The following is a 21185-nucleotide window of genomic DNA, read 5'->3' on the forward strand; positions in this document are numbered from 1 at the left end:
TTTACTTTACTTAACGTTATATTTCTTATCCCAATTTCTTTCGAAAAGACGACATTGTGAAACTTTTGAACGATAAGCAATAGTTTACGGAGGTAAAGATGACGGTACAAAGACAATAAAAAAAATAAGAAAACAGATCGTTCGTAAAAAAAGAAGGGAAAGTAGATTTATCCGATTTTCTTCGACAACTCAGTTTAGTTAAGAAATTAAGAAAGTAAATCGGTACTGGCTGCCATGGCTTTGGCTTGTGCTCTGACACGTTTCTCGTACTCCAAACGATTTTGACTAGGAAAAAATGAATATTGTAAACATGGATTCCATGTGATACTAAGTGATAGTTCTCTTACCAGTAGATTGTATAAGCTTCTGCCTGAGCAGGATCCTACACAAAATCAGAGAGGTATGTTGGAGTAATGTGGAATGTAATGCTATTTTTTTTGTGGAACATTCATTGGAAAATCAATTACCTTAATATTGGGGTCATTTAGAAGATCTTGAATTCCAAGCAAAATCTGTTTGATGGTAATGGCAGGTCTCCAATCCTTTTCTTCATCCAACAATGATAAACAAACTGTGCCTTTAAATATGAAAAGGTACATTATCAGCTGAACAAAAACTCAGTAACATAAATTAAAATCACCTGATGGATAAACATTTGGATGGAAAAGAGGAGGTTCAAATTTGCATTTTGGAGGAGAAGAGGGATAATCATCTTTGAAAATCATTCTGAGCTTGTAAAGGCCATTTTCCCAAGGAGTCTAAAAACATTAAAATGGTTTTACACAGAATTCTTCAATAGACAAAACAATGCACATTACTTGATTGAAGTCATAATTCTAAATTTTTATAATGTAACAAGTTCTGTGACTTCCAGCTTACCGTTTTCTTGCCTGGAATAGCACATTCCCAGTTCATTAAATTCAGGGTTCCATCAGGGTTTTTAGTTGGTCGAGCCACAAAACCCTAGAAAGTAACAAAATCATTAATAATGTATTGAACAATCAGTGTTTGTTTTTTTCTTTGTGTTTTTAACATGGCCAGCTAACGACTTACAAAGGGGTGATCTTTCCTCCAGCCTTTTCTTTCCTCGGAGAGTCGAGCTATGGCAATGCCAGACATGTTTGGTCACTAAGGCGTTAAAATTAATCAATATAGTGAGAAAATGGTTGTTTGTACTAGAAAGCCAAACCAAGATAATGTTTGCCAACCAAAACTACTATTTCTTTGAATGCTAACCGTTCAAGTAAGTTTTACCGATGTCGGGTTATTAATTTCGAGAAATATCCTTAACAGCTTCCAACGTTGCCGGTTATTTCATGTCAATTTTATTTTACCAATTTTATTTTTCAATAACTTTATTGAATGTTTATCCATAGTTTTTTAAAAAATATTTTCGAATAAGTATATTTCTGAACTAGTATTTCTTAACCTAAAATTGGGTGCAAACTGGAAACGCTTGTATGAGAAACGGCCACACTGCCTGTGCGCCTGTGTGGCTCGTCCTTAACATACAAAAACAAATACAAGCAGCTACGCTCCGCCTTCATACCACGACGTGAAAACACAAAGACGACGTAATGGAGGCCTGTGTTGCTGTAGAGAAAGAAATTGATAAAATTCTAAGTAAATTTGCTAGTATACGTGAGAATGGTTCGAAAAACATTGAAGAGACAATCGAGTTTCTCTCGTCTATCAAACCAGAGTTAGAACAAGGTATTAAAAATTCCAAATCTGCACTGATAATGCATGAAAATGTTTTTTTTTGTCTTTTTTTTGCATTAATAATTGTTGTTATTTTTGGTTTTCATTATGACAGCTCAAACAGATTCAGAATTTAATGAGCGCCAATTGTTCATAATCCACCTTGCAGTAGCAAAAGTTAAGGAAACAGTTTCCCGACTGGCCAGTGAGCATCGAGACCTCCATAGCTCTGTTTCAAAAGTTGGGAAAACAATTGACAGAGTATGTATATCTATCAGGATATTTCCAACACAGAAAATTCTAATGCATTTTTTATGTAAAGAATTTCACGCAAGACTATGCTTCTACAAGTTTTGATAGAGTTTTTTCAGGAGTTGATAAGGAAAAATTACTTAATCAAGTAATTTGCCAACACATGTATAGACATGGATTCTTGGAAATAGGTGAAGAATTGGCAAGGGTAAAAATTTCTCTTGTATATAAAGAGCAATAATAGTGATTCTTAAATGATAGAAAAAATTTATTTAGGAATCTGGTTTAGAGATCCGTGAGAACAGTAAACAGCCATTCATGCTGCTTAACGAAATTCTAGAGAAGCTGAGACACAAAAATCTCGTTGCGGCGTTGGAATGGGCTCAGACTCACAGGGAACAACTTATGGAACAGAATAGTAGCCTTGAATTTAAACTTCATCGACTCCAATTTCTTCAACTGGTATCTGAAGGGCCAGAGAAGCAAGCGGAAGCACTTGGTTATGTACGCAGACATTTTCCGCCTTTCGTGCATCAACATGAGACCGGTAAGTCTCCTTTTTGTTTTGTTTTGTTTATTCATGCTGTATTTATTATCTTATTTTATTTTATTTTAAGATATTCAAAACCTAATGGGGGTTCTAGCCTTCATCCCGTATGGTGTTCACAACTCTCCGTATAAAAAACTATTTGACCCAATTCTTTGGACAGAAATATGTGAAGTGTTCGTGAAAGACGCTTGCGCGCTTCTCGGATTCAGTGTCGAAAGCCCGTTGTCGGTTTGGTATGCATTCAGTACTCTGTAGACTGTAATTGTCCGTAAAGTGGTAATTACTTTCCTTTACAGCATTAACGTGGGATCCATATCCCTACCAGCATTATTAAATATAAAACAAGTGATGGCCCAAAGGCAGGTAGCAGGAATGTGGAATGCCAAAGATGAACTTCCCGTAAACACCAACATTATCGTCTGCCAATATCTTTTTTAATTGAATACCTTGATCTTTTAATTTTTAGATTGAAATTGATGCTGGACGTGAATATCGTTATCATTCAATATTTGCTTGCCCTATTCTTAGGCAACAAGGTTCTGATTCAAATCCACCTATGCGACTATTATGTGGTCACGTAATTTCGCGTGATGCCTTGAACAAACTCAGTTCCGGAAACAAGTGAGACATTTGTTATAATTTTGAATTACTGATCAAGTGAAAAGCTAATGTTATTTTCTTAAAGCGTTCTTAGAGCAATCCGCACCGGTCAATCTGTTGCTAGATTAAAATGTCCTTATTGTCCACGAGAATTCGATAGTAGTGAAGCTAGACAACTTCATTTCTAATAGCCTATATTTCGGTAACTTGCTGTCGTGACAGCCGAGAAAAATCTGTGGAAATGTCTCCATACCCCGTCTTGGAAGAAAGTAAGAAGACAAACTTTGGCTCGGGTTTAATTATTAGATTTTTCTAGGTTTATCGATCGAAAATCTCCATGACCGTTCATGTTTGTTTAATGTGTAACTATTCTCTGAATCATTTACATAATTGCTAAATTCACGTTATTAAAAGTTAGCTCATTTTTCAATCATAAATTTCATTGTCAACACATTTGTGATCCCACACTCTATCACATCCCCAACCTTAATGGGACCCACACCAGAGGGAGTACCTGTCAACACAACATCACCTGGTTCCAATGTGAAATACGTGGAAATGTAGCTCAGTAATGTAGGAACATTGAAAATCATGTCTTTAGTTAGACCTCTTTGTTTGGCAACTCCATTAACTGAGCACCAAATTTCGACATTATGGGGATCCATTATTTTTTCTCGTGGAATGAAGGGGCTAACAGGACAAGATGTATCAAATCCCTTTGCAAGTGTCCAAGGGTGGCCTTTCTTCTTTGCCTCATCTTGGAAGTCACGGGCAGTCATATCCAATGCTAAACAGTAACCTCCTACATGACTCATGACATCTTCAGGCTTGATCTTTGTGCATTTTGTTTTGATGACAACACCCAGCTCGATTTCGTGATGAAGTGATGAGCACCCAACAGGTATTTTAATTGGGCTTCCTTCTTCGATATAAGCAGAGGTCGGTTTTAAAAAAAGAAGAGGCTTTTCTGGAATAGCATTCCCCAACTCAACTGCATGCTCACTGAAATAGAAATATTTGTCAGGTTAATAAAAACCAAATTGTGGGTAATCTTAAGGAACTTGGGGTTATTTCTAGTTTACCTATAATTACGACCGACACAAATAATCTTTCGACCGAAATCTACAAATCTTAACAAGTTAGCAGACGCCATGATTTCAGTACACTGCTGCAATTCCTTATCAACAAAACGATATAAAGACGTTGGAACTTCACTTGGAACCCAGAGACAGGGCAGGAGCCAAACTGCTAATTTGGTGGACCAAGTTCATTTCTAAAGCGAAAATGTTTACCTTTGTAACGTACAACAAGTTCTTGCAATTCAGACGCTTGCAGCGATCTGCAAATACACGTATGAAATGAGAGAATATTTTACAAAAAAGGATGAGACTTTATTCATCGGGTCAAATGACCGATGAAGCGATAGTTAAAAACTAAAAAAATAAAATATCAATTTTGTTTAAAGAATAATACTTTTGTGTTGTATTATGTATATTCTCATACGTGTAAGCGAATCCGTTTGTTACGGCATACGTGAGTTTGCCGCGGTAGTCCTCATTCAAGGTGATGTTGACTTTCAAAGTCATAAAGGTCAATAAAAGGCATCTAAATTAACGGCCTAAACGTGTGAAATAAAGATATAGATCACAATGGCTGAAATGAAGATGCAATATCGTTGATTAATGTTTACTGGCGGTTTACCAACTTTATCGAATTTTTTTAACGTCATATTAGTGCCTTATACCTGCATAACTTAATGATTAAGCAATACATCATTTTATATTTAATTAGGCAAATCCGCAAATGCTTATTTTCAAAACGATTAAACTACTAAACAACAAAAACGACTAAACATTAAAGTGTTTTTTTACAGCTATAGACATCTGGCGGTGTGCTCAGAGCGGGAGCGCATTATTGATTCGTGCAGGGTAAGGGTTGGAAAAAACGTAGCCAGTCCACGATCACGTGTCTGTCCTTCAGACGCCCCCAGCGAACTCAAGCCAAAATAAAAGCTGTGCTTGCTTTTCACCAAGGGATATGCCAACTTTGCCACGCTAGAAGAAATATAGATCGTGCTTCAACTTTTGCTTGTCAAAACCAGCGAAGTAATGAAACGCAGGACCGGCTTTTATACTTCACAGACGTTTCCTGTACTCAATACTTGCAGCAAGGTGAGTAGCCGGTCTCCGGTGCTAATATATATTTGAGATATTCTTAGTTATCAGATGTTGTATCACTAATATCTTACGTCAGTACTGTCAGTTTCTAAAGCTAAGTATTAAGATTGATTGCTTTAATCATTCGGGACCTATCGTATTTTGCGTCGTATTGTAATCAGAACTTAGCAAATGTATAAGTTGTGATTCACATCGAAGTTCTTGGGTTACACTTGTGGATGTGGGGTATGTCATTGCAACCAATGACAAAAAAGTGTTCCGGTACATAAAATGGCGTCTCGCTAAATGAGAAAAAAAGAAAAGGAACTTGCTTTTGAAAATTCTAGCGTTTACTATAAATAAATGTTCACCTAAGCATCTACTAGCAACCATTCTAAATTTGATCTAGAACATAGTAGATTTTTTCTGAGAGACTCCCGCATCCGTGTCACGTCCTAGCACAAGTCGTTTGAAGGTCAATACAAGGGCTTCTCTCCTCCCCAGACATACACACCACGTAGCAGTTGCTGTAGTGGGGGTGTATTGATCTTGCTAAGTTATTTTTGGATACGAAGACTTGCATTTTAGTAACGCTAGTTAAGTGTCTCGTATTTTTATATTTACATACGATCTGTATATAAGACCGCTATGTCACCGTTTTTGCGTCTTCTGCTCAAATCAGCTACTAATTGTATACAGAATTTCTGTTACCATGCGGATTCGAACTTTGTGTGAATAAATTATTGGTCGGTTAACCTCGTATATTCGTTTTGGCAGTTCTATTCCCTTCTCAGCTTCACCTCAAGATGTCGAAAATCGGTATTAACGGATTCGGTCGTATTGGCCGCTTGGTGCTTCGCGCTGCCATCGAAAAGGGAGCTACGGTAAATAAACCATACAAAAGAGTCGATGACAGGAAATTTCCTAATTTGAGTTACTATAACCAGGTTGTTGCTGTCAATGACCCCTTCATCAGCCTTGATTACATGGTATACATGTTCAAGTATGACTCTACCCATGGCCGCTTCAAGGGTGAAGTAAAGGAAGAAGGTGGCAAGCTAGTTGTCAATGGTCACCACATTCAGGTCTTCAGTGAACGAGACCCGAAAAACATTCCATGGGGAACTGCTGGAGCTGAATATGTTGTTGAATCCACTGGTGTCTTTACCACTCTTGAAAAGGCCCATGCTCACATTGATGGAGGAGCCAAGAAAGTCATCATTTCTGCCCCATCTGCTGATGCCCCAATGTTTGTTGTTGGAGTGAATCTTGAAGCATATGACCCATCCATGAAGATAGTCTCCAATGCTTCTTGCACAACCAACTGCCTGGCTCCTTTGGCCAAAGTGATCAACGATAACTTTGGCATCGTTGAAGGTTTGATGACAACCGTCCACGCCATAACTGCCACACAAAAGACTGTTGATGGACCGTCCGGCAAGGTATACATTTATTTATTAAAAGAAAAATAAATTTCTGGGATTTAAAACCTTACATTATATGTCACTGTAGTTGTGGCGTGATGGTCGTGGTGCTGCCCAAAATATTATCCCTGCCTCGACGGGTGCTGCTAAAGCAGTAGGAAAAGTTATTCCCGAACTGAACGGAAAGTTGACTGGCATGGCTTTCCGCGTACCTGTGCATGATGTCTCTGTTGTTGATCTGACCTGTCGGCTGTCCAAGGAAGCAAGCTATGATGAAATCAAGGCCGTCGTCAAAGCCGCAGCTGATGGACCCATGAAGGGTATCTTGGGCTATTGCGACGAGGAGGTAAAAGTTTTAACCCTATCACTTTTCTGAGGGACGATTTTTACATTTTGCATTTTTATTTGGCAGGTCGTTTCCACTGATTTCATTGGCGATAACCACTCTTCAATCTTCGATGCCGCAGCGGGCATTGCTCTCAACAAGACTTTCGTCAAATTGATTTCGTGGTACGATAACGAATTCGGCTATTCGTGCCGTGTCGTCGACTTGATTAAGTACATGCAGTCCAAGGATTAAGTTAAAACTATAGCTGCATTGTGGGATAAGTCATCAGCGTACGTTTGCAGCAGAAGGATCTGTTACTAATTATGTTTTGTCAAATTCTCCATCCTTCATTCTTGCTACCCCATTGGCTACAACGATTGATGTTTGTCGTTGGTTTTCCTTTCTGTAGTTGAAAAATCCCACTTTTAGATGTCTGTTACATTGGCTACAGGAATATAAACGTTTGTCACAAGTAAGATTACTGTTATAGTAGACTGTAATGAAAGCCAATGGGCACAGCATAAAGAAAATCACAACATTTACGATCAAGGTTCAACAGCTATGATGGTATTTCAACTAATGAATAGCTGAATGCTGTTTCTGCAAAGATTATATTCGCTGACTCCGTTCGTATTAGCAAAGTTTCTTGCCAAAGAGTTTTATCTACATACGTACTTTTTGAGGTATCAGTGATGTTCGAATGGGAATTTCATTGACCTGATGGACAGCTGGAGCACTTAAAGTCAAACAAAGCATAGGGAAAATTGACACTTTTCTCTGCAACATATTGTACATTCGGTTGTCACAAAATTTCTATGTTAGTGCGATGGTTGCTGTGGATCATTGATCAGTACTAAAACATGCAGAAGACATTTTTTTTCTTTTATCTGCGGAAAGGAAACTTTTCTAATGATTTGATGTCCTAGAAATGTGGAAAGTAGCCCCGAATCGTGCATGAGTCGAAACCCGAACCCACTGGAAATTACTTGGTTTGCATTACCTGTCTGATTTTCCCTCTGTCCATTGGTATCCAAACTCAGACTGGAAACAGCAGAACTTATCATTACAGTTGACAGAAGTCGTCCAAAAAACTGGGTATGCGCACGGTAATTCGATTTCACGACGAAAACAAAAATATTTCTTTTGCCATTCTCGTAATTCTCGATAGTGCCGTGTAACTCAAAATGCTTTTAAATGTCATACCCAGAGTTCTTATCTAGCTTGAGCAAAAAAAAAAGGAAGATCGATGAAAAATACAATATTTTCAAAATATTGCTTCTTTCTTCAAAAATAACATTGCTTTTTGGAAAGCCGGTGAATGAGAAGTTTGGAGCGTCGTGGCAGATCGGCAAATGCCAATAGCAACAGCTAAAGGGCTCAGGGGCACAAATGAAAAAAAAAAAAAAAAAAACGGATTCTGTTTAGCCCTTAACCCAGCCTCCATATGGTCCCAAACGTCCCATATGTTGAGAAGCATTCACTGTCGTTTTGTTACGTGTTTCACTGTCATACTAAATTTTCTAAATCAACAGAATGCCGCGTGGTAAATATTTGTTTTATTTGGTTATACCTTGATGATGAAATAAGAGGGAACAGGGCCAGACTAATTTACGGATATACTGTCCTGTAACCCAGGTGGAAAAGTAAATAAGAAAGGACGAGCAAGACATTTCACAAGTCCAGAAGAACTAGAGAGGCAAAGGAGAGAAGATCAACGCAATTGGAGGGTAATTTGTTTTGCTTTTTAATTTATACTGCTATGGAAATTTTCATATAGAGACTGGTTTTTAAGCATGTTTTCATCAAGAATAACATCCTGATTTGGCTTACAAGAGTCATTTTCTAGTGGTTATAAATTGGGGAATCATAAATATTGTTCTTACCTAAACCACCATATGATTCCCTTCCTATCACCTGTCTTTCTTGTAGGCCAAAGAAGAGGAAGCATCAGGTTCTGACTCTGACGAGAGCAAGTCAGACAAATCAGGATCAAGTTCTGGTTCGGAATCAGAAGAAGATTCAGGGAATGTGAAACCTCCCAATACAGCTGTTGATGTTGAAAATCCAAACCATGTGGTCAAACAAGCAAAGAAAGTTGGAGATTTAGATGTTAATGATGCATCCAAACCGGAGCTTTCACGTCGCGAGCGGGAGGAAATAGATAAACAGAAAGCCCGAGAGCATTATCAAAAGCTTCACGCCCAGGGTAAGACCGACGAAGCCCGCGCAGATTTAGCTAGGTTAGCTATTATCCGACAGCAACGCGAGGAAGCTGCCAAAAAGCGCGATGACGACAAGAAAAGTAAGTAAACATGAATTTTTTCCTCTTGAATGCAATTTCACTGATGCAGTAATATTTATTTTCTAGTGAAAGAGGCTGAGAAGGCTGCAAAGACTGCAAGTATTCAAAAAGCAATAGGGAAACGAACGTGAAAATACATCGTGGCTTAACCATTGTCTAGCTCCACTCACAGTTCCAATTGTGGCTCATTTTACATTTTTCCCCTTGTTTCCATGTGTTCGTCTTTGCAATTGATGGCTTTGCTAGTGATTGCCAGCTTTTACATTACAGTGAAGGCGAAATGAGAAACCAATTTTTCTGCTTGAGCAAATGAGCAGTCGAAATAAAAGAAAAAGAGGAAATGAAAAAAAAAGACAATAATAATAATAAAACACGTGTTTTAGGACCTTTTCGTGCGTAATGGGGAAACGCGCATTTTAGATTTCACCAATGTTTTCCCCGTGGTGAACTGAGCTAGGTTATGAGACTAATGAGAGTGTAAATTTCAATTAAGTCCACCAGCCGACCAAAATACGCCCAGCCATATTTCGATGGGAAAAACTAAAGTAGCCTATGCGAAATAGATAATGTAGGAAGTAATATTTTGGGCCTCACAAAAACACATAATCATTGGAAATTCAAAATTACTTAATAGTACGCCTAGCAAATTTTAAAACTTTGATGTTTTCCCTGTTATTTTCGACATCTGTGGATCATGTTTAATGGATAGCTATATGTTTTTGTGCATGGAGTAGGTTAAACTCCTAATTAACACATAACTTATCACACCACACAATTAACAACTGTTTCAATCCACAAAAAACTGCTCACATTCCCATATAAAAAACTGGGCTGCAACTTTGAATTAACAATGGAATGAATCCGAGTTCCGAGATGGAACATTTATTAAAGAGATAAGTTTGGGTTGAATTTTTTCTGGTCAGAACAGAGGCGGCCCAAATAATGGCCGAATCACATGGAAGAATAATAGAGTTAAAAGAACATTGAATTTCAGGTGTTTCAAGCAGAGATCTGCCACGATTACCTGATACCCAGCTTACAACCAAAATGGGCTGGCACAAAGTAAAAACCAAAAAAAAAAGCACAACAACAACACATAGGTTAAATCTATTACCACGATAAAAAGTCATTAAATAGATCTTGATACCCAAGTTTTTATTTAATGTTAGGTTTTTCTTTAAAAGAAATAGTGGGAGGGCCTTCTACTAATCTATAGCCTTTTCTACCAAAATAAAAAAAAAAACTAGAAGACCTAGGGAAAACAAAACCTGATTTTCGAAAAAACTTATACTTTAATCAAAATCAGCGTTCAATTTTGTGCATAATGTGCAATTTTTATTGAATTCCAAGAGATGTCCGTTTTTGCAGATTTTGACAAAAGTAGGAAGGCTATAAACCCTTCCCACTTTTTCATTTTTGGCTAAATTCTAGATTTAGTTAAAAATACATGATTTACATTCCAAATTAAACGAGAATTCTGAAAATCAGGTTGATTTTTGCCTAGGTCTTCTAGTTTTTATTATTTTGGTAGAAAACGGAAATAAAAGTTGTTGCGCCAATAGCACTTTTGATCCGTAAATTTCAAAAATCACTCAGCTGACGAAGAAACTTATACTGTAATCAAAATCAGCGTTCATTTTTGTGCATAATGTAAAATTTTTATTGAATTCCAAGAGATGTCCGTTTTTGCAGATTTTGACAAAAGTAGGAAGGCTATACCCTTCCCACATTTTCATTTTTGGCTAAATTCTAGATTTAGTTAAAAATACATGATTTACATTCCAAATTAAACGAGAATTCTGAAAATCAGGTTGATTTTCGCCTAGGTCTTCTAGTTTTTATTATTTTGGTAGAAAACGGAAATAAAAGTTGTTGCGCCAATAGCACTTTTGATCAATAAATTTCAAAAATCACTCAGCTGACGAAGAAACTTATACTGTAATCAAAATCAGCGTTCATTTTTGTGCATAATGTAAAATTTTTATTGAATTCCAAGAGATGTCCGTTTTTGCAGATTTTGACAAAAGTAGGAAGGCTATACCCTTCCCACTTTTTCATTTTTGGCTAAATTCTAGATTTAGTTAAAAATACATGATTTACATTCCAAATTAAACGAGAATTCTGAAAATCAGGTTGATTTTTGCCTAGGTCTTCTAGTTTTTTTTATTTTGGTAGAAAACGGAAATAAAAGTTGTTGCGCCAATAGCACTTTTGATCCGTAAATTTCAAAAATCACTCAGCTGACGAAGAAACTTATACTGTAATCAAAATCAGCGTTCATTTTTGTGCATAATGTACAATTTTTATTGAATTCCAAGAGATGTCCGTTTTTGCAGATTTTGACAAAAGTAGGAAGGCTATACCCTTCCCACATTTTCATTTTTGGCTAAATTCTAGATTTAGTTAAAAATACATGATTTACATTCCAAATTAAACGAGAATTCTGAAAATCAGGTTGATTTTTGCCTAGGTCTTCTAGTTTTTATTATTTTGGTAGAAAACGGAAATAAAAGTTGTTGCGCCAATAGCACTTTTGATCCGTAAATTTCAAAAATCACTCAGCTGACGAAGAAACTTATACTGTAATCAAAATCAGCGTTCATTTTTGTGCATAATGTAAAATTTTTATTGAATTCCAAGAGATGTCCGTTTTTGCAGATTTTGACAAAAGTAGGAAGGCTATACCCTTCCCACATTTTCATTTTTGGCTAAATTCTAGATTTAGTTAAAAATACATGATTTACATTCCAAATTAAACGAGAATTCTGAAAATCAGGTTGATTTTCGCCTAGGTCTTCTAGTTTTTATTATTTTGGTAGAAAACGGAAATAAAAGTTGTTGCGCCAATAGCACTTTTGATCAATAAATTTCAAAAATCACTCAGCTGACGAAGAAACTTATACTGTAATCAAAATCAGCGTTCATTTTTGTGCATAATGTAAAATTTTTATTGAATTCCAAGAGATGTCCGTTTTTGCAGATTTTGACAAAAGTAGGAAGGCTATACCCTTCCCACATTTTCATTTTTGGCTAAATTCTAGATTTAGTTAAAAATACATGATTTACATTCCAAATTAAACGAGAATTCTGAAAATCAGGTTGATTTTCGCCTAGGTCTTCTAGTTTTTATTATTTTGGTAGAAAACGGAAATAAAAGTTGTTGCGCCAATAGCACTTTTGATCAATAAATTTCAAAAATCACTCAGCTGACGAAGAAACTTATACTGTAATCAAAATCAGCGTTCATTTTTGTGCATAATGTAAAATTTTTATTGAATTCCAAGAGATGTCCGTTTTTGCAGATTTTGACAAAAGTAGGAAGGCTATACCCTTCCCACATTTTCATTTTTGGCTAAATTCTAGATTTAGTTAAAAATACATGATTTACATTCCAAATTAAACGAGAATTCTGAAAATCAGGTTGATTTTCGCCTAGGTCTTCTAGTTTTTATTATTTTGGTAGAAAACGGAAATAAAAGTTGTTGCGCCAATAGCACTTTTGATCAATAAATTTCAAAAATCACTCAGCTGACGAAGAAACTTATACTGTAATCAAAATCAGCGTTCATTTTTGTGCATAATGTAAAATTTTTATTGAATTCCAAGAGATGTCCGTTTTTGCAGATTTTGACAAAAGTAGGAAGGCTATACCCTTCCCACTTTTTCATTTTTGGCTAAATTCTAGATTTAGTTAAAAATACATGATTTACATTCCAAATTAAACGAGAATTCTGAAAATCAGGTTGATTTTTGCCTAGGTCTTCTAGTTTTTTTTATTTTGGTAGAAAACGGAAATAAAAGTTGTTGCGCCAATAGCACTTTTGATCCGAAAATTTCAAAAATCACTCAGCTGACGAAGAAACTTATACTGTAATCAAAATCAGCGTTCATTTTTGTGCATAATGTACAATTTTTATTGAATTCCAAGAGATGTCCGTTTTTGCAGATTTTGACAAAAGTAGGAAGGCTATTTTCATTTTTGGCTAAATTCTAGATTTAGTTAAAAATACATGATTTACATTCCAAATTAAACGAGAATTCTGAAAATCAGGTTGATTTTCGCCTAGGTCTTCTAGTTTTTATTATTTTGGTAGAAAACGGAAATAAAAGTTGTTGCGCCAATAGCACTTTTGATCAATAAATTTCAAAAATCACTCAGCTGACGAAGAAACTTATACTGTAATCAAAATCAGCGTTCATTTTTGTGCATAATGTAAAATTTTTATTGAATTCCAAGAGATGTCCGTTTTTGCAGATTTTGACAAAAGTAGGAAGGCTATACCCTTCCCACTTTTTCATTTTTGGCTAAATTCTAGATTTAGTTAAAAATACATGATTTACATTCCAAATTAAACGAGAATTCTGAAAATCAGGTTGATTTTTGCCTAGGTCTTCTAGTTTTTTTATTTTGGTAGAAAACGGAAATAAAAGTTGTTGCGCCAATAGCACTTTTGATCCGTAAATTTCAAAAATCACTCAGCTGATGAAGAAACTTATACTGTAATCAAAATCAGCGTTCATTTTTGTGCATAATGTACAATTTTTATTGAATTCCAAGAGATGTCCGTTTTTGCAGATTTTGACAAAAGTAGGAAGGCTATACCCTTCCCACATTTTCATTTTTGGCTGAATTCTAGATTTAGTTAAAAATACATGATTTACATTCCAAATTAAACGAGAATTCTGAAAATCAGGTTGATTTTTGCCTAGGTCTTCTAGTTTTTTTTATTTTGGTAGAAAACGGAAATAAAAGTTGTTGCGCCAATAGCACTTTTGATCCGTAAATTTAAAAAATCACTCAGCTGACGAAGAAACTTATACTGTAATCAAAATCAGCGTTCATTTTTGTGCATAATGTACAATTTTTATTGAATTCCAAGAGATGTCCGTTTTTGCAGATTTTGACAAAAGTAGGAAGGCTTATACCCTTCCCACTTTTTCATTTTTGGCTAAATTCTAGATTTAGTTAAAAATACATGATTTACATTCCAAATTAAACGAGAATTCTGAAAATCAGGTTGATTTTTGCCTAGGTCTTCTAGTTTTTATTATTTTGGTAGAAAACGGAAATAAAAGTTGTTGCGCCAATAGCACTTTTGATCCGTAAATTTCAAAAATCACTCAGCTGACGAAGAAACTTATACTGTAATCAAAATCAGCGTTCATTTTTGTGCATAATGTACAATTTTTATTGAATTCCAAGAGATGTCCGTTTTTGCAGATTTTGACAAAAGTAGGAAGGCTATACCCTTCCCACTTTTTCATTTTTGGCTAAATTCTAGATTTAGTTAAAAATACATGATTTACATTCCAAATTAAACGAGAATTCTGAAAATCAGGTTGATTTTTGCCTAGGTCTTCTAGTTTTTTTATTTTGGTAGAAAACGGAAATAAAAGTTGTTGCGCCAATAGCACTTTTGATCAATAAATTTCAAAAATCACTCAGCTGACGAAGAAACTTATACTGTAATCAAAATCAGCGTTCATTTTTGTGCATAATGTAAAATTTTTATTGAATTCCAAGAGATGTCCGTTTTTGCAGATTTTGACAAAAGTAGGAAGGCTATACCCTTCCCACTTTTTCATTTTTGGCTAAATTCTAGATTTAGTTAAAAATACATGATTTACATTCCAAATTAAACGAGAATTCTGAAAATCAGGTTGATTTTTGTCTAGGTCTTCTATTTTTTTTTATTTTGGTAGAAAACGGAAATAAAAGTTGTTGCGCCAAGAGCACTTTTGATCCGTAAATTTCAAAAATCACTCAGCTGACGAAGAAACTTATACTGTAATCAAAATCAGCGTTCATTTTTGTGCATAATGTACAATTTTTATTGAATTCCAAGAGATGTCCGTTTTTGCAGATTTTGACAAAAGTAGGAAGGCTATACCCTTCCCACTTTTTCATTTTTGGCTAAATTCTAGATTTAGTTAAAAATACATGATTTACATTCCAAATTAAACGAGAATTCTGAAAATCAGGTTGATTTTTGCCTAGGTCTTCTAGTTTTTTTATTTTGGTAGAAAACGGAAATAAAAGTTGTTGCGCCAATAGCACTTTTGATCCGTAAATTTCATAAATCACTCAGCTGACGAAGAAACTTATACTGTAATCAAAATCAGCGTTCATTTTTGTGCATAATGTACAATTTTTATTGAATTCCAAGAGATGTCCGTTTTTGCAGATTTTGACAAAAGTAGGAAGGCTATACCCTTCCCACTTTTTCATTTTTGGCTAAATTCTAGATTTAGTTAAAAATACATGATTTACATTCCAAATTAAACGAGAATTCTGAAAATCAGGTTGATTTTTGTCTAGGTCTTCTAGTTTTTTTATTTTGGTAGAAAACGGAAATAAAAGTTGTTGCGCCAATAGCACTTTTGATCCGTAAATTTCAAAAATCACTCAGCTGACGAAGAAACTTATACTGTAATCAAAATCAGCGTTCATTTTTGTGCATAATGTACAATTTTTATTGAATTCCAAGAGATGTCCGTTTTTGCAGATTTTGACAAAAGTAGGAAGGCTATACCCTTCCCACTTTTTCATTTTTGGCTAAATTCTAGATTTAGTTAAAAATACATGATTTACATTCCAAATTAAACGAGAATTCTGAAAATCAGGTTGATTTTTGTCTAGGTCTTCTATTTTTTTTTATTTTGGTAGAAAACGGAAATAAAAGTTGTTGCGCCAAGAGCACTTTTGATCCGTAAATTTCAAAAATCACTCAGCTGACGAAGAAACTTATACTGTAATCAAAATCAGCGTTCATTTTTGTGCATAATGTACAATTTTTATTGAATTCCAAGAGATGTCCGTTTTTGCAGATTTTGACAAAAGTAGGAAGGCTATACCCTTCCCACTTTTTCATTTTTGGCTAAATTCTAGATTTAGTTAAAAATACATGATTTACATTCCAAATTAAACGAGAATTCTGAAAATCAGGTTGATTTTTGCCTAGGTCTTCTAGTTTTTTTTATTTTGGTAGAAAACGGAAATAAAAGTTGTTGCGCCAATAGCACTTTTGATCCGTAAATTTCATAAATCACTCAGCTGACGAAGAAACTTATACTGTAATCAAAATCAGCGTTCATTTTTGTGCATAATGTACAATTTTTATTGAATTCCAAGAGATGTCCGTTTTTGCAGATTTTGACAAAAGTAGGAAGGCTATACCCTTCCCACTTTTTCATTTTTGGCTAAATTCTAGATTTAGTTAAAAATACATGATTTACATTCCAAATTAAACGAGAATTCTGAAAATCAGGTTGATTTTTGTCTAGGTCTTCTAGTTTTTTTATTTTGGTAGAAAACGGAAATAAAAGTTGTTGCGCCAATAGCACTTTTGATCCGTAAATTTCAAAAATCACTCAGCTGACGAAGAAACTTATACTGTAATCAAAATCAGCGTTCATTTTTGTGCATAATGTACAATTTTTATTGAATTCCAAGAGATGTCCGTTTTTGCAGATTTTGACAAAAGTAGGAAGGCTATACCCTTCCCACTTTTTCATTTTTGGCTAAATTCTAGATTTAGTTAAAAATACATGATTTACATTCCAAATTAAACGAGAATTCTGAAAATCAGGTTGATTTTTGCCTAGGTCTTCTAGTTTTTTTTATTTTGGTAGAAAACGGAAATAAAAGTTGTTGCGCCAATAGCACTTTTGATCAATAAATTTCAAAAATCACTCAGCTGACGAAGAAACTTATACTGTAATCAAAATCAGCGTTCATTTTTGTGCATAATGTACAATTTTTATTGAATTCCAAGAGATGTCCGTTTTTGCAGATTTTGACAAAAGTAGGAAGGCTATACCCTTCCAACTTTTTCATTTTTGGCTAAATTCTAGATTTAGTTAAAAATACATGATTTACATTCCAAATTAAACGAGAATTCTGAAAATCAGGTTGATTTTTGCCTAGGTCTTCTAGTTTTTATTATTTTGGTAGAAAACGGAAATAAAAGTTGTTGCGCCAATAGCACTTTTGATCCGTAAATTTCAAAAATCACTCAGCTGACGAAGAAACTTATACTGTAATCAAAATCAGCGTTCATTTTTGTGCATAATGTACAATTTTTATTGAATTCCAAGAGATGTCCGTTTTTGCAGATTTTGACAAAAGTAGGAAGGCTATACCCTTCCCACTTTTTCATTTTTGGCTAAATTCTAGATTTAGTTAAAAATACATGATTTACATTCCAAATTAAACGAGAATTCTGAAAATCAGGTTGATTTTTGCCTAGGTCTTCTAGTTTTTATTATTTTGGTAGAAAACGGAAATAAAAGTTGTTGCGCCAATAGCACTTTTGATCCGTAAATTTCAAAAATCACTCAGCTGACGAAGAAACTTATACTGTAATCAAATTCATTGTTCAATTTTGTGATTGACACTGATAGTTTTCTGCCACATTTCTTTTGGCAGTACGTAGGGACAGTCTACATTGCACTTGCACAGTTTTTCTAAGTAAATTTCTTTTTCCTTATGAATAAGTCCTTCAGCATAATCAGATAACTTAAAAAGACTAATTGTGTCAAATAACTCATTACCGACATCACAAACTACACTACTCATGACATAAAAAACGAAAACAGTTTGACACTACAGTCAGTATACACAGTCAATTTCTTTACGTCTGCTACGTTACATTGTAAACAAGTACCTTTCAAAAAAGTTCCTGGAAAAATAACAGCTTTTTTGGAGATAAAATATTTTGTATTATATCAGCACAGAGGTATAGTACACGATTCCAAAAGATTTTGTAATAAAACTAACTACAACTTAATTAAATATATTATTTTTCATTGCCCTCCTATAGGGCCCGAGAGGAAAAATACCCCAGGTCGGAATTTAGCCTTGGCAACTCAGCATCCGATCTTGGTCTATTCCAAGAGATGTCCGTTTTTGCCGTTTTTGCAGATTTTGACAAAAGTAGAAAGGCAACGTTCAATTTTGTGCATAATGTGTAATTTTTATCCCCGATGGATTTAGTTTACTCAATTACCGAAGGTTTAGGGGCCTTTAACGCAGCACAACTTACAATAGGCTCCTTCTCCAGATAGGGACCCGAAAAGCTTTATTGGAATTTTTTCCACCAATTGGAATGAAGGAAAGCGAAAAAACAGCATTAACGATATTTTTTAGCTGAAATTAGTAGATTTAAATTATGAAAACGGTAACAAATGATAATGCACGCTATTTTATTTTCTTAATTTTTGACAACGATGACGAATTTATGTGACAACTAGAATCTTTTTTTCGTGTATAACAAAGTCAACAATCGGCCATTTTGTACTGTTTGGGGTGCTTCAAATTTAGAAAACAGATGGCACCTTTGTACTTTTTTCTATTTCAAAATAAAAAAACTAGATGTCATTATTTCTTATGTAAAAAAAATTGGAAAACAGCAATAGAGCAGTAAAACATCCTACATTGCACGTTCTCCACAAATGCGAAAATCTCATTTGTGTCCAAGTTGGTCTGCTGCGGCTGCAGCGTCTTATGGAGAAACCAACTTCTTCATGTTAAAAAATAAGTTTTCATAAATATAATTAAGATTTTCCCCCTTTTCTTCCTAGCAGAGGGTACCCTATTCATTTTTTCATTTCCCAATTTTTTTTCTAGCCCTAGTTCTATCTGGTTTATTTTTATTTAGCTATTGTTTGTGAATGGTTTGTTGTTCATCCCCTTGTAGCAGACGAATCTCTGGCAGCAAACGAAATTCTTCGGCTAAAAGAGACGAGCAACTTACAAACAAAAATAAAATAAAAATAAAGTAGATAGAACTGGAGCTAGAAAAAAATATTGGGAAATGAAAAGATGAATAGGGTACCCACTGCTAGGAAGAAAAGGGGGAAATCTAAATTATAGTTATAAAAACTTAATTTTTAACGTGAAGAAGATGGTTTCTCCATAAGACGCTGCAGCCGCAGCAGACCAACTTGGACACAAATGAGATTTTCGCATTTGTGGAAAACGCGCAACGCAGGATGTTTTACTGCTCTATTGAGATTTGAGACAAACAGTTGTCCGAAATTAACCTTAAATCCCGAAGGCGCCCAAGGGGCTTTATTGATTTCCAAGAGATGTCCGTTTTTGCAGATTTTGACAAAAGTGAGAAGGCTATACCCTCGAATTTGAATAGCGAAAGGCCTGTTAATCAACATCATTTGTATTTGTTTCCGCATTTATTCATATCACAGACAGCAGTTAAAAATCAACACGTTGCTTATTCTGACATTCCTGTATCGGCTCGATCAATTCGTGGTGCGTGTCAATGAATACACATGAGATATTAAGGAGGGGGCAACTGGAGAAAATTGATTGGAATTGACAAAGGATAGGTATTATTAGTAATAGTTATTGTACTTTATAGAACCAAATCTCCGTTCAGACGAGTATTCCTTGATAAAAAACTGGTAACCAATCAATCTGTGCCAAATGAGCACGTGAATCTGAACTTCACTGTTTTATCTTCGATTCCCTTGAGAAGAGATCATTGCCATTTGTCCATGGATCTACTGGCGTGAATTTTTCCTTTGTACAAAACATTTAACAGCACATATCAACAGGTGATGTCAGGATTAAGAAAACAGTAATTACATGTCTAATCAGTGTGTACGCAGAAATCGGTGGTTACACCTACTACAATAAATACCGATTTCAATAGCGTGAGACGGAAACTGTGGTAAAGATAATCACAAAAGACAGTGAAATGAAACTATCCCCTTGTCTACACCCTTGAAAGATCCATTTGAATAGAACACATGGGGCTAGATGAATTCGATTACTAAAATCCATATGATGGTGGTTAAATAATCTTACTCTGTCATCTGTCAATGTTAGCATCCAGGGAACGATCATCTGAACAGAATGACCCATTTGAGATTCGTAGTTTTGAGATGCAATTTTACTAATCAGAGGGCAGCCGGTTGAGGCTTTTGCTGGCGCCCACTTTGTTCGATGGCTGCAAGGACATCTTTTTTCTGTCTGACGTAAAGACGTCCCTTTTTCCACGGATTTTGGAGATGAAGTGGCCGGAAATCGTCACGCAAGCATCGTTCTCTTGCTCCTATGACGGCTACTAAGCAAAAGTTTTTAAACTCATCCGCTGCGTAGACAGGACCACCTTTTCCTAGAAACATAGAAAACCATGTCTTTAGTATTTTATATTAGTCCCAGAAACCAGAACATCAACCGACAGTTGTCAATACCTTTCAAACCAACAGCCATGTTTAGTTGGCGCACCACTAAATCCACTACCTCGCGAGCGACGGTTCTAGTAGTAACATGTAATTTCACACTTGTGCCATTGGCTAAACCGGATTCATAGGCAGCATAAACTTGAATAATTCCACTAGCAGAGGCTTCCCCGCTTTCGACATCACCCGAGCGTATACTTCCGGAATCAGGATCACCATCAACCGATGACAGCGACGTCAGCGAAGGGGTATGACTCGATCTTGACGGATGACTGCACTCGCTTTCCTGACTGTTGGATCTCATACTGCCGGTTGAACGACCTTTCTTTCCACCTGATCCACCTCGTTGCAGTTTTGTCGGTGGTGGCGCTGGGGGTTCGTCGCATGATTCTTCACACTTTGGCTCTGGCTGTTGCTCTTGATCTTCCTGGCCGGCTGCTGCGTACACAGCTGTGCTGTCATCCGTTCCTTCAGCGTCCAAGAAAGGCTGGAATTCAAGATTGTTCAACTGATTTTCACTCCTTGATATGCATTTGCGAGCTCCATTTTGGGCGATGAGAATAGGTGGAGTCGGTAGAGTTTCGTTGCTACGGCTATGCTGTTGCTTAAAAAGTTCACCAGTTTCTATCAGAAACAAAAAAGAAAAAGTCCATTTAGATGAGATATT

At 35.6% G+C, this 21185-nt stretch overlaps 6 protein-coding genes and 1 long non-coding RNA gene across 16 annotated transcripts in view; 3 read left to right on the forward strand and 4 right to left on the reverse strand.

Annotated features, from left to right (window-relative positions):
• LOC116919267 (SUMO-conjugating enzyme UBC9) lies at positions 1–1313 on the reverse strand. 3 transcript variants are annotated; one of them, XM_032925232.2, is made up of 7 exons: positions 1237–1313; positions 1054–1128; positions 880–963; positions 641–758; positions 468–577; positions 348–382; positions 1–285 (listed from the first exon to the last, which is right to left on the reverse strand). In XM_032925232.2, exons 2-7 carry the CDS (start codon positions 1117–1119, stop codon positions 207–209), a joined length of 492 nt encoding a protein of 163 aa, XP_032781123.1. In that variant the 5' UTR covers positions 1120–1128; positions 1237–1313; the 3' UTR covers positions 1–206. The 3 variants fall into 3 exon arrangements, with proteins under 3 accessions (XP_032781123.1, XP_032781124.1, XP_032781121.1); XM_032925233.2 differs by having other exon boundaries at positions 1255–1296; XM_032925230.2 differs by having other exon boundaries at positions 1054–1285.
• Positions 1314–1482: 169 nt separating this feature from the next.
• On the forward strand, positions 1483–3520 carry LOC116919263 (E3 ubiquitin-protein ligase RMND5A). Its single transcript, XM_032925226.2, has 8 exons — positions 1483–1713; positions 1817–1962; positions 2024–2161; positions 2230–2500; positions 2571–2736; positions 2800–2902; positions 2970–3124; positions 3189–3520. The coding sequence occupies exons 1-8, from the start codon at positions 1578–1580 to the stop codon at positions 3289–3291; spliced, it is 1218 nt and encodes a 405-aa protein (XP_032781117.2). The 5' UTR covers positions 1483–1577; the 3' UTR covers positions 3292–3520.
• Positions 3442–4717, reverse strand: LOC116919266 (fumarylacetoacetate hydrolase domain-containing protein 1). Its single transcript, XM_032925229.2, has 4 exons — positions 4577–4717; positions 4396–4442; positions 4186–4280; positions 3442–4105 (listed from the first exon to the last, which is right to left on the reverse strand). The coding sequence occupies exons 1-4, from the start codon at positions 4602–4604 to the stop codon at positions 3523–3525; spliced, it is 753 nt and encodes a 250-aa protein (XP_032781120.1). The 5' UTR covers positions 4605–4717; the 3' UTR covers positions 3442–3522.
• A 415-nt stretch (positions 4718–5132) lies between these two features.
• Positions 5133–7487, forward strand: LOC116919264 (glyceraldehyde-3-phosphate dehydrogenase 2). Of its 2 annotated transcripts, XM_032925228.2 has the most exons (5): positions 5138–5274; positions 6037–6143; positions 6207–6701; positions 6772–7029; positions 7096–7487. In XM_032925228.2, the coding sequence occupies exons 2-5, from the start codon at positions 6066–6068 to the stop codon at positions 7261–7263; spliced, it is 999 nt and encodes a 332-aa protein (XP_032781119.1). In that variant the 5' UTR covers positions 5138–5274; positions 6037–6065; the 3' UTR covers positions 7264–7487. The 2 variants fall into 2 exon arrangements, with proteins under 2 accessions (XP_032781118.1, XP_032781119.1); XM_032925227.2 differs by having other exon boundaries at positions 5133–5274; positions 6037–6701.
• Positions 7338–8370, reverse strand: LOC123470727. The gene is made up of 2 exons (XR_006644457.1): positions 8012–8370; positions 7338–7864 (listed from the first exon to the last, which is right to left on the reverse strand). It is a non-coding gene; the product is annotated as an uncharacterized LOC123470727 (long non-coding RNA).
• Positions 8371–8397: 27 nt separating this feature from the next.
• Positions 8398–9601, forward strand: LOC116919257 (28 kDa heat- and acid-stable phosphoprotein). Its single transcript, XM_032925212.2, has 4 exons — positions 8398–8554; positions 8647–8738; positions 8941–9313; positions 9380–9601. Exons 1-4 carry the CDS (start codon positions 8545–8547, stop codon positions 9442–9444), a joined length of 540 nt encoding a protein of 179 aa, XP_032781103.2. The 5' UTR covers positions 8398–8544; the 3' UTR covers positions 9445–9601.
• A 9871-nt stretch (positions 9602–19472) lies between these two features.
• The window catches only part of LOC116919246 (ankyrin repeat and fibronectin type-III domain-containing protein 1), a 28420-nt gene continuing 26707 nt past the window's right edge, over positions 19473–21185 (reverse strand). For all 7 annotated transcript variants that reach the window (XM_045171362.1, XM_045171363.1, XM_045171365.1 and 4 more), the window contains 2 exons: positions 20531–21142; positions 19473–20451 (listed from right to left, as the gene is read on the reverse strand). In XM_045171362.1, the coding sequence (XP_045027297.1) occupies positions 20234–20451; positions 20531–21142 (830 nt within the window). In that variant the 3' untranslated portion in view covers positions 19473–20233. The remainder of the gene's footprint in view (positions 20452–20530; positions 21143–21185) is intronic.

The sequence above is a fragment of the Daphnia magna genome, linkage group LG3, assembly GCF_020631705.1.
Source record: "Daphnia magna isolate NIES linkage group LG3, ASM2063170v1.1, whole genome shotgun sequence".
Classification (NCBI taxonomy): Eukaryota; Metazoa; Arthropoda; class Branchiopoda; order Diplostraca; family Daphniidae; genus Daphnia; species Daphnia magna.

Coding starts and splice junctions, on each gene's coding strand:
- LOC116919264 (XM_032925227.2), top strand. CDS start 6,066: ATGTCGAAAATCGGTATTAACGGATTCGGTCGTATTGGCCGCTTGGTG. Junction 6,702..6,771: donor TTGATGGACCGTCCGGCAAG/GTATACATTTAT, acceptor ATGTCACTGTAG/TTGTGGCGTGATGGTCGTGG. Junction 7,030..7,095: donor TGGGCTATTGCGACGAGGAG/GTAAAAGTTTTA, acceptor TTTATTTGGCAG/GTCGTTTCCACTGATTTCAT.
- LOC116919263 (XM_032925226.2), top strand. CDS start 1,578: ATGGAGGCCTGTGTTGCTGTAGAGAAAGAAATTGATAAAATTCTAAGT. Junction 2,501..2,570: donor CGTGCATCAACATGAGACCG/GTAAGTCTCCTT, acceptor TTTTATTTTAAG/ATATTCAAAACCTAATGGGG. Junction 2,737..2,799: donor GAAAGCCCGTTGTCGGTTTG/GTATGCATTCAG, acceptor TTTCCTTTACAG/CATTAACGTGGGATCCATAT.
- LOC116919267 (XM_032925232.2), bottom strand. CDS start 1,119: ATGTCTGGCATTGCCATAGCTCGACTCTCCGAGGAAAGAAAAGGCTGG. Junction 964..1,053: donor GGAGGAAAGATCACCCCTTT/GTAAGTCGTTAG, acceptor GTTACTTTCTAG/GGTTTTGTGGCTCGACCAAC. Junction 759..879: donor CTATTCCAGGCAAGAAAACG/GTAAGCTGGAAG, acceptor TAATGTTTTTAG/ACTCCTTGGGAAAATGGCCT.
- LOC116919266 (XM_032925229.2), bottom strand. CDS start 4,604: ATGAGAATATACATAATACAACACAAAA. Junction 4,443..4,576: donor ATACATAATACAACACAAAA/GTATTATTCTTT, acceptor GTGTATTTGCAG/ATCGCTGCAAGCGTCTGAAT. Junction 4,106..4,185: donor TGTGTCGGTCGTAATTATAG/GTAAACTAGAAA, acceptor TTTCTATTTCAG/TGAGCATGCAGTTGAGTTGG.
- LOC116919257 (XM_032925212.2), top strand. Junction 8,739..8,940: donor AAGATCAACGCAATTGGAGG/GTAATTTGTTTT, acceptor TCTTTCTTGTAG/GCCAAAGAAGAGGAAGCATC. Junction 9,314..9,379: donor GCGCGATGACGACAAGAAAA/GTAAGTAAACAT, acceptor TTTATTTTCTAG/TGAAAGAGGCTGAGAAGGCT.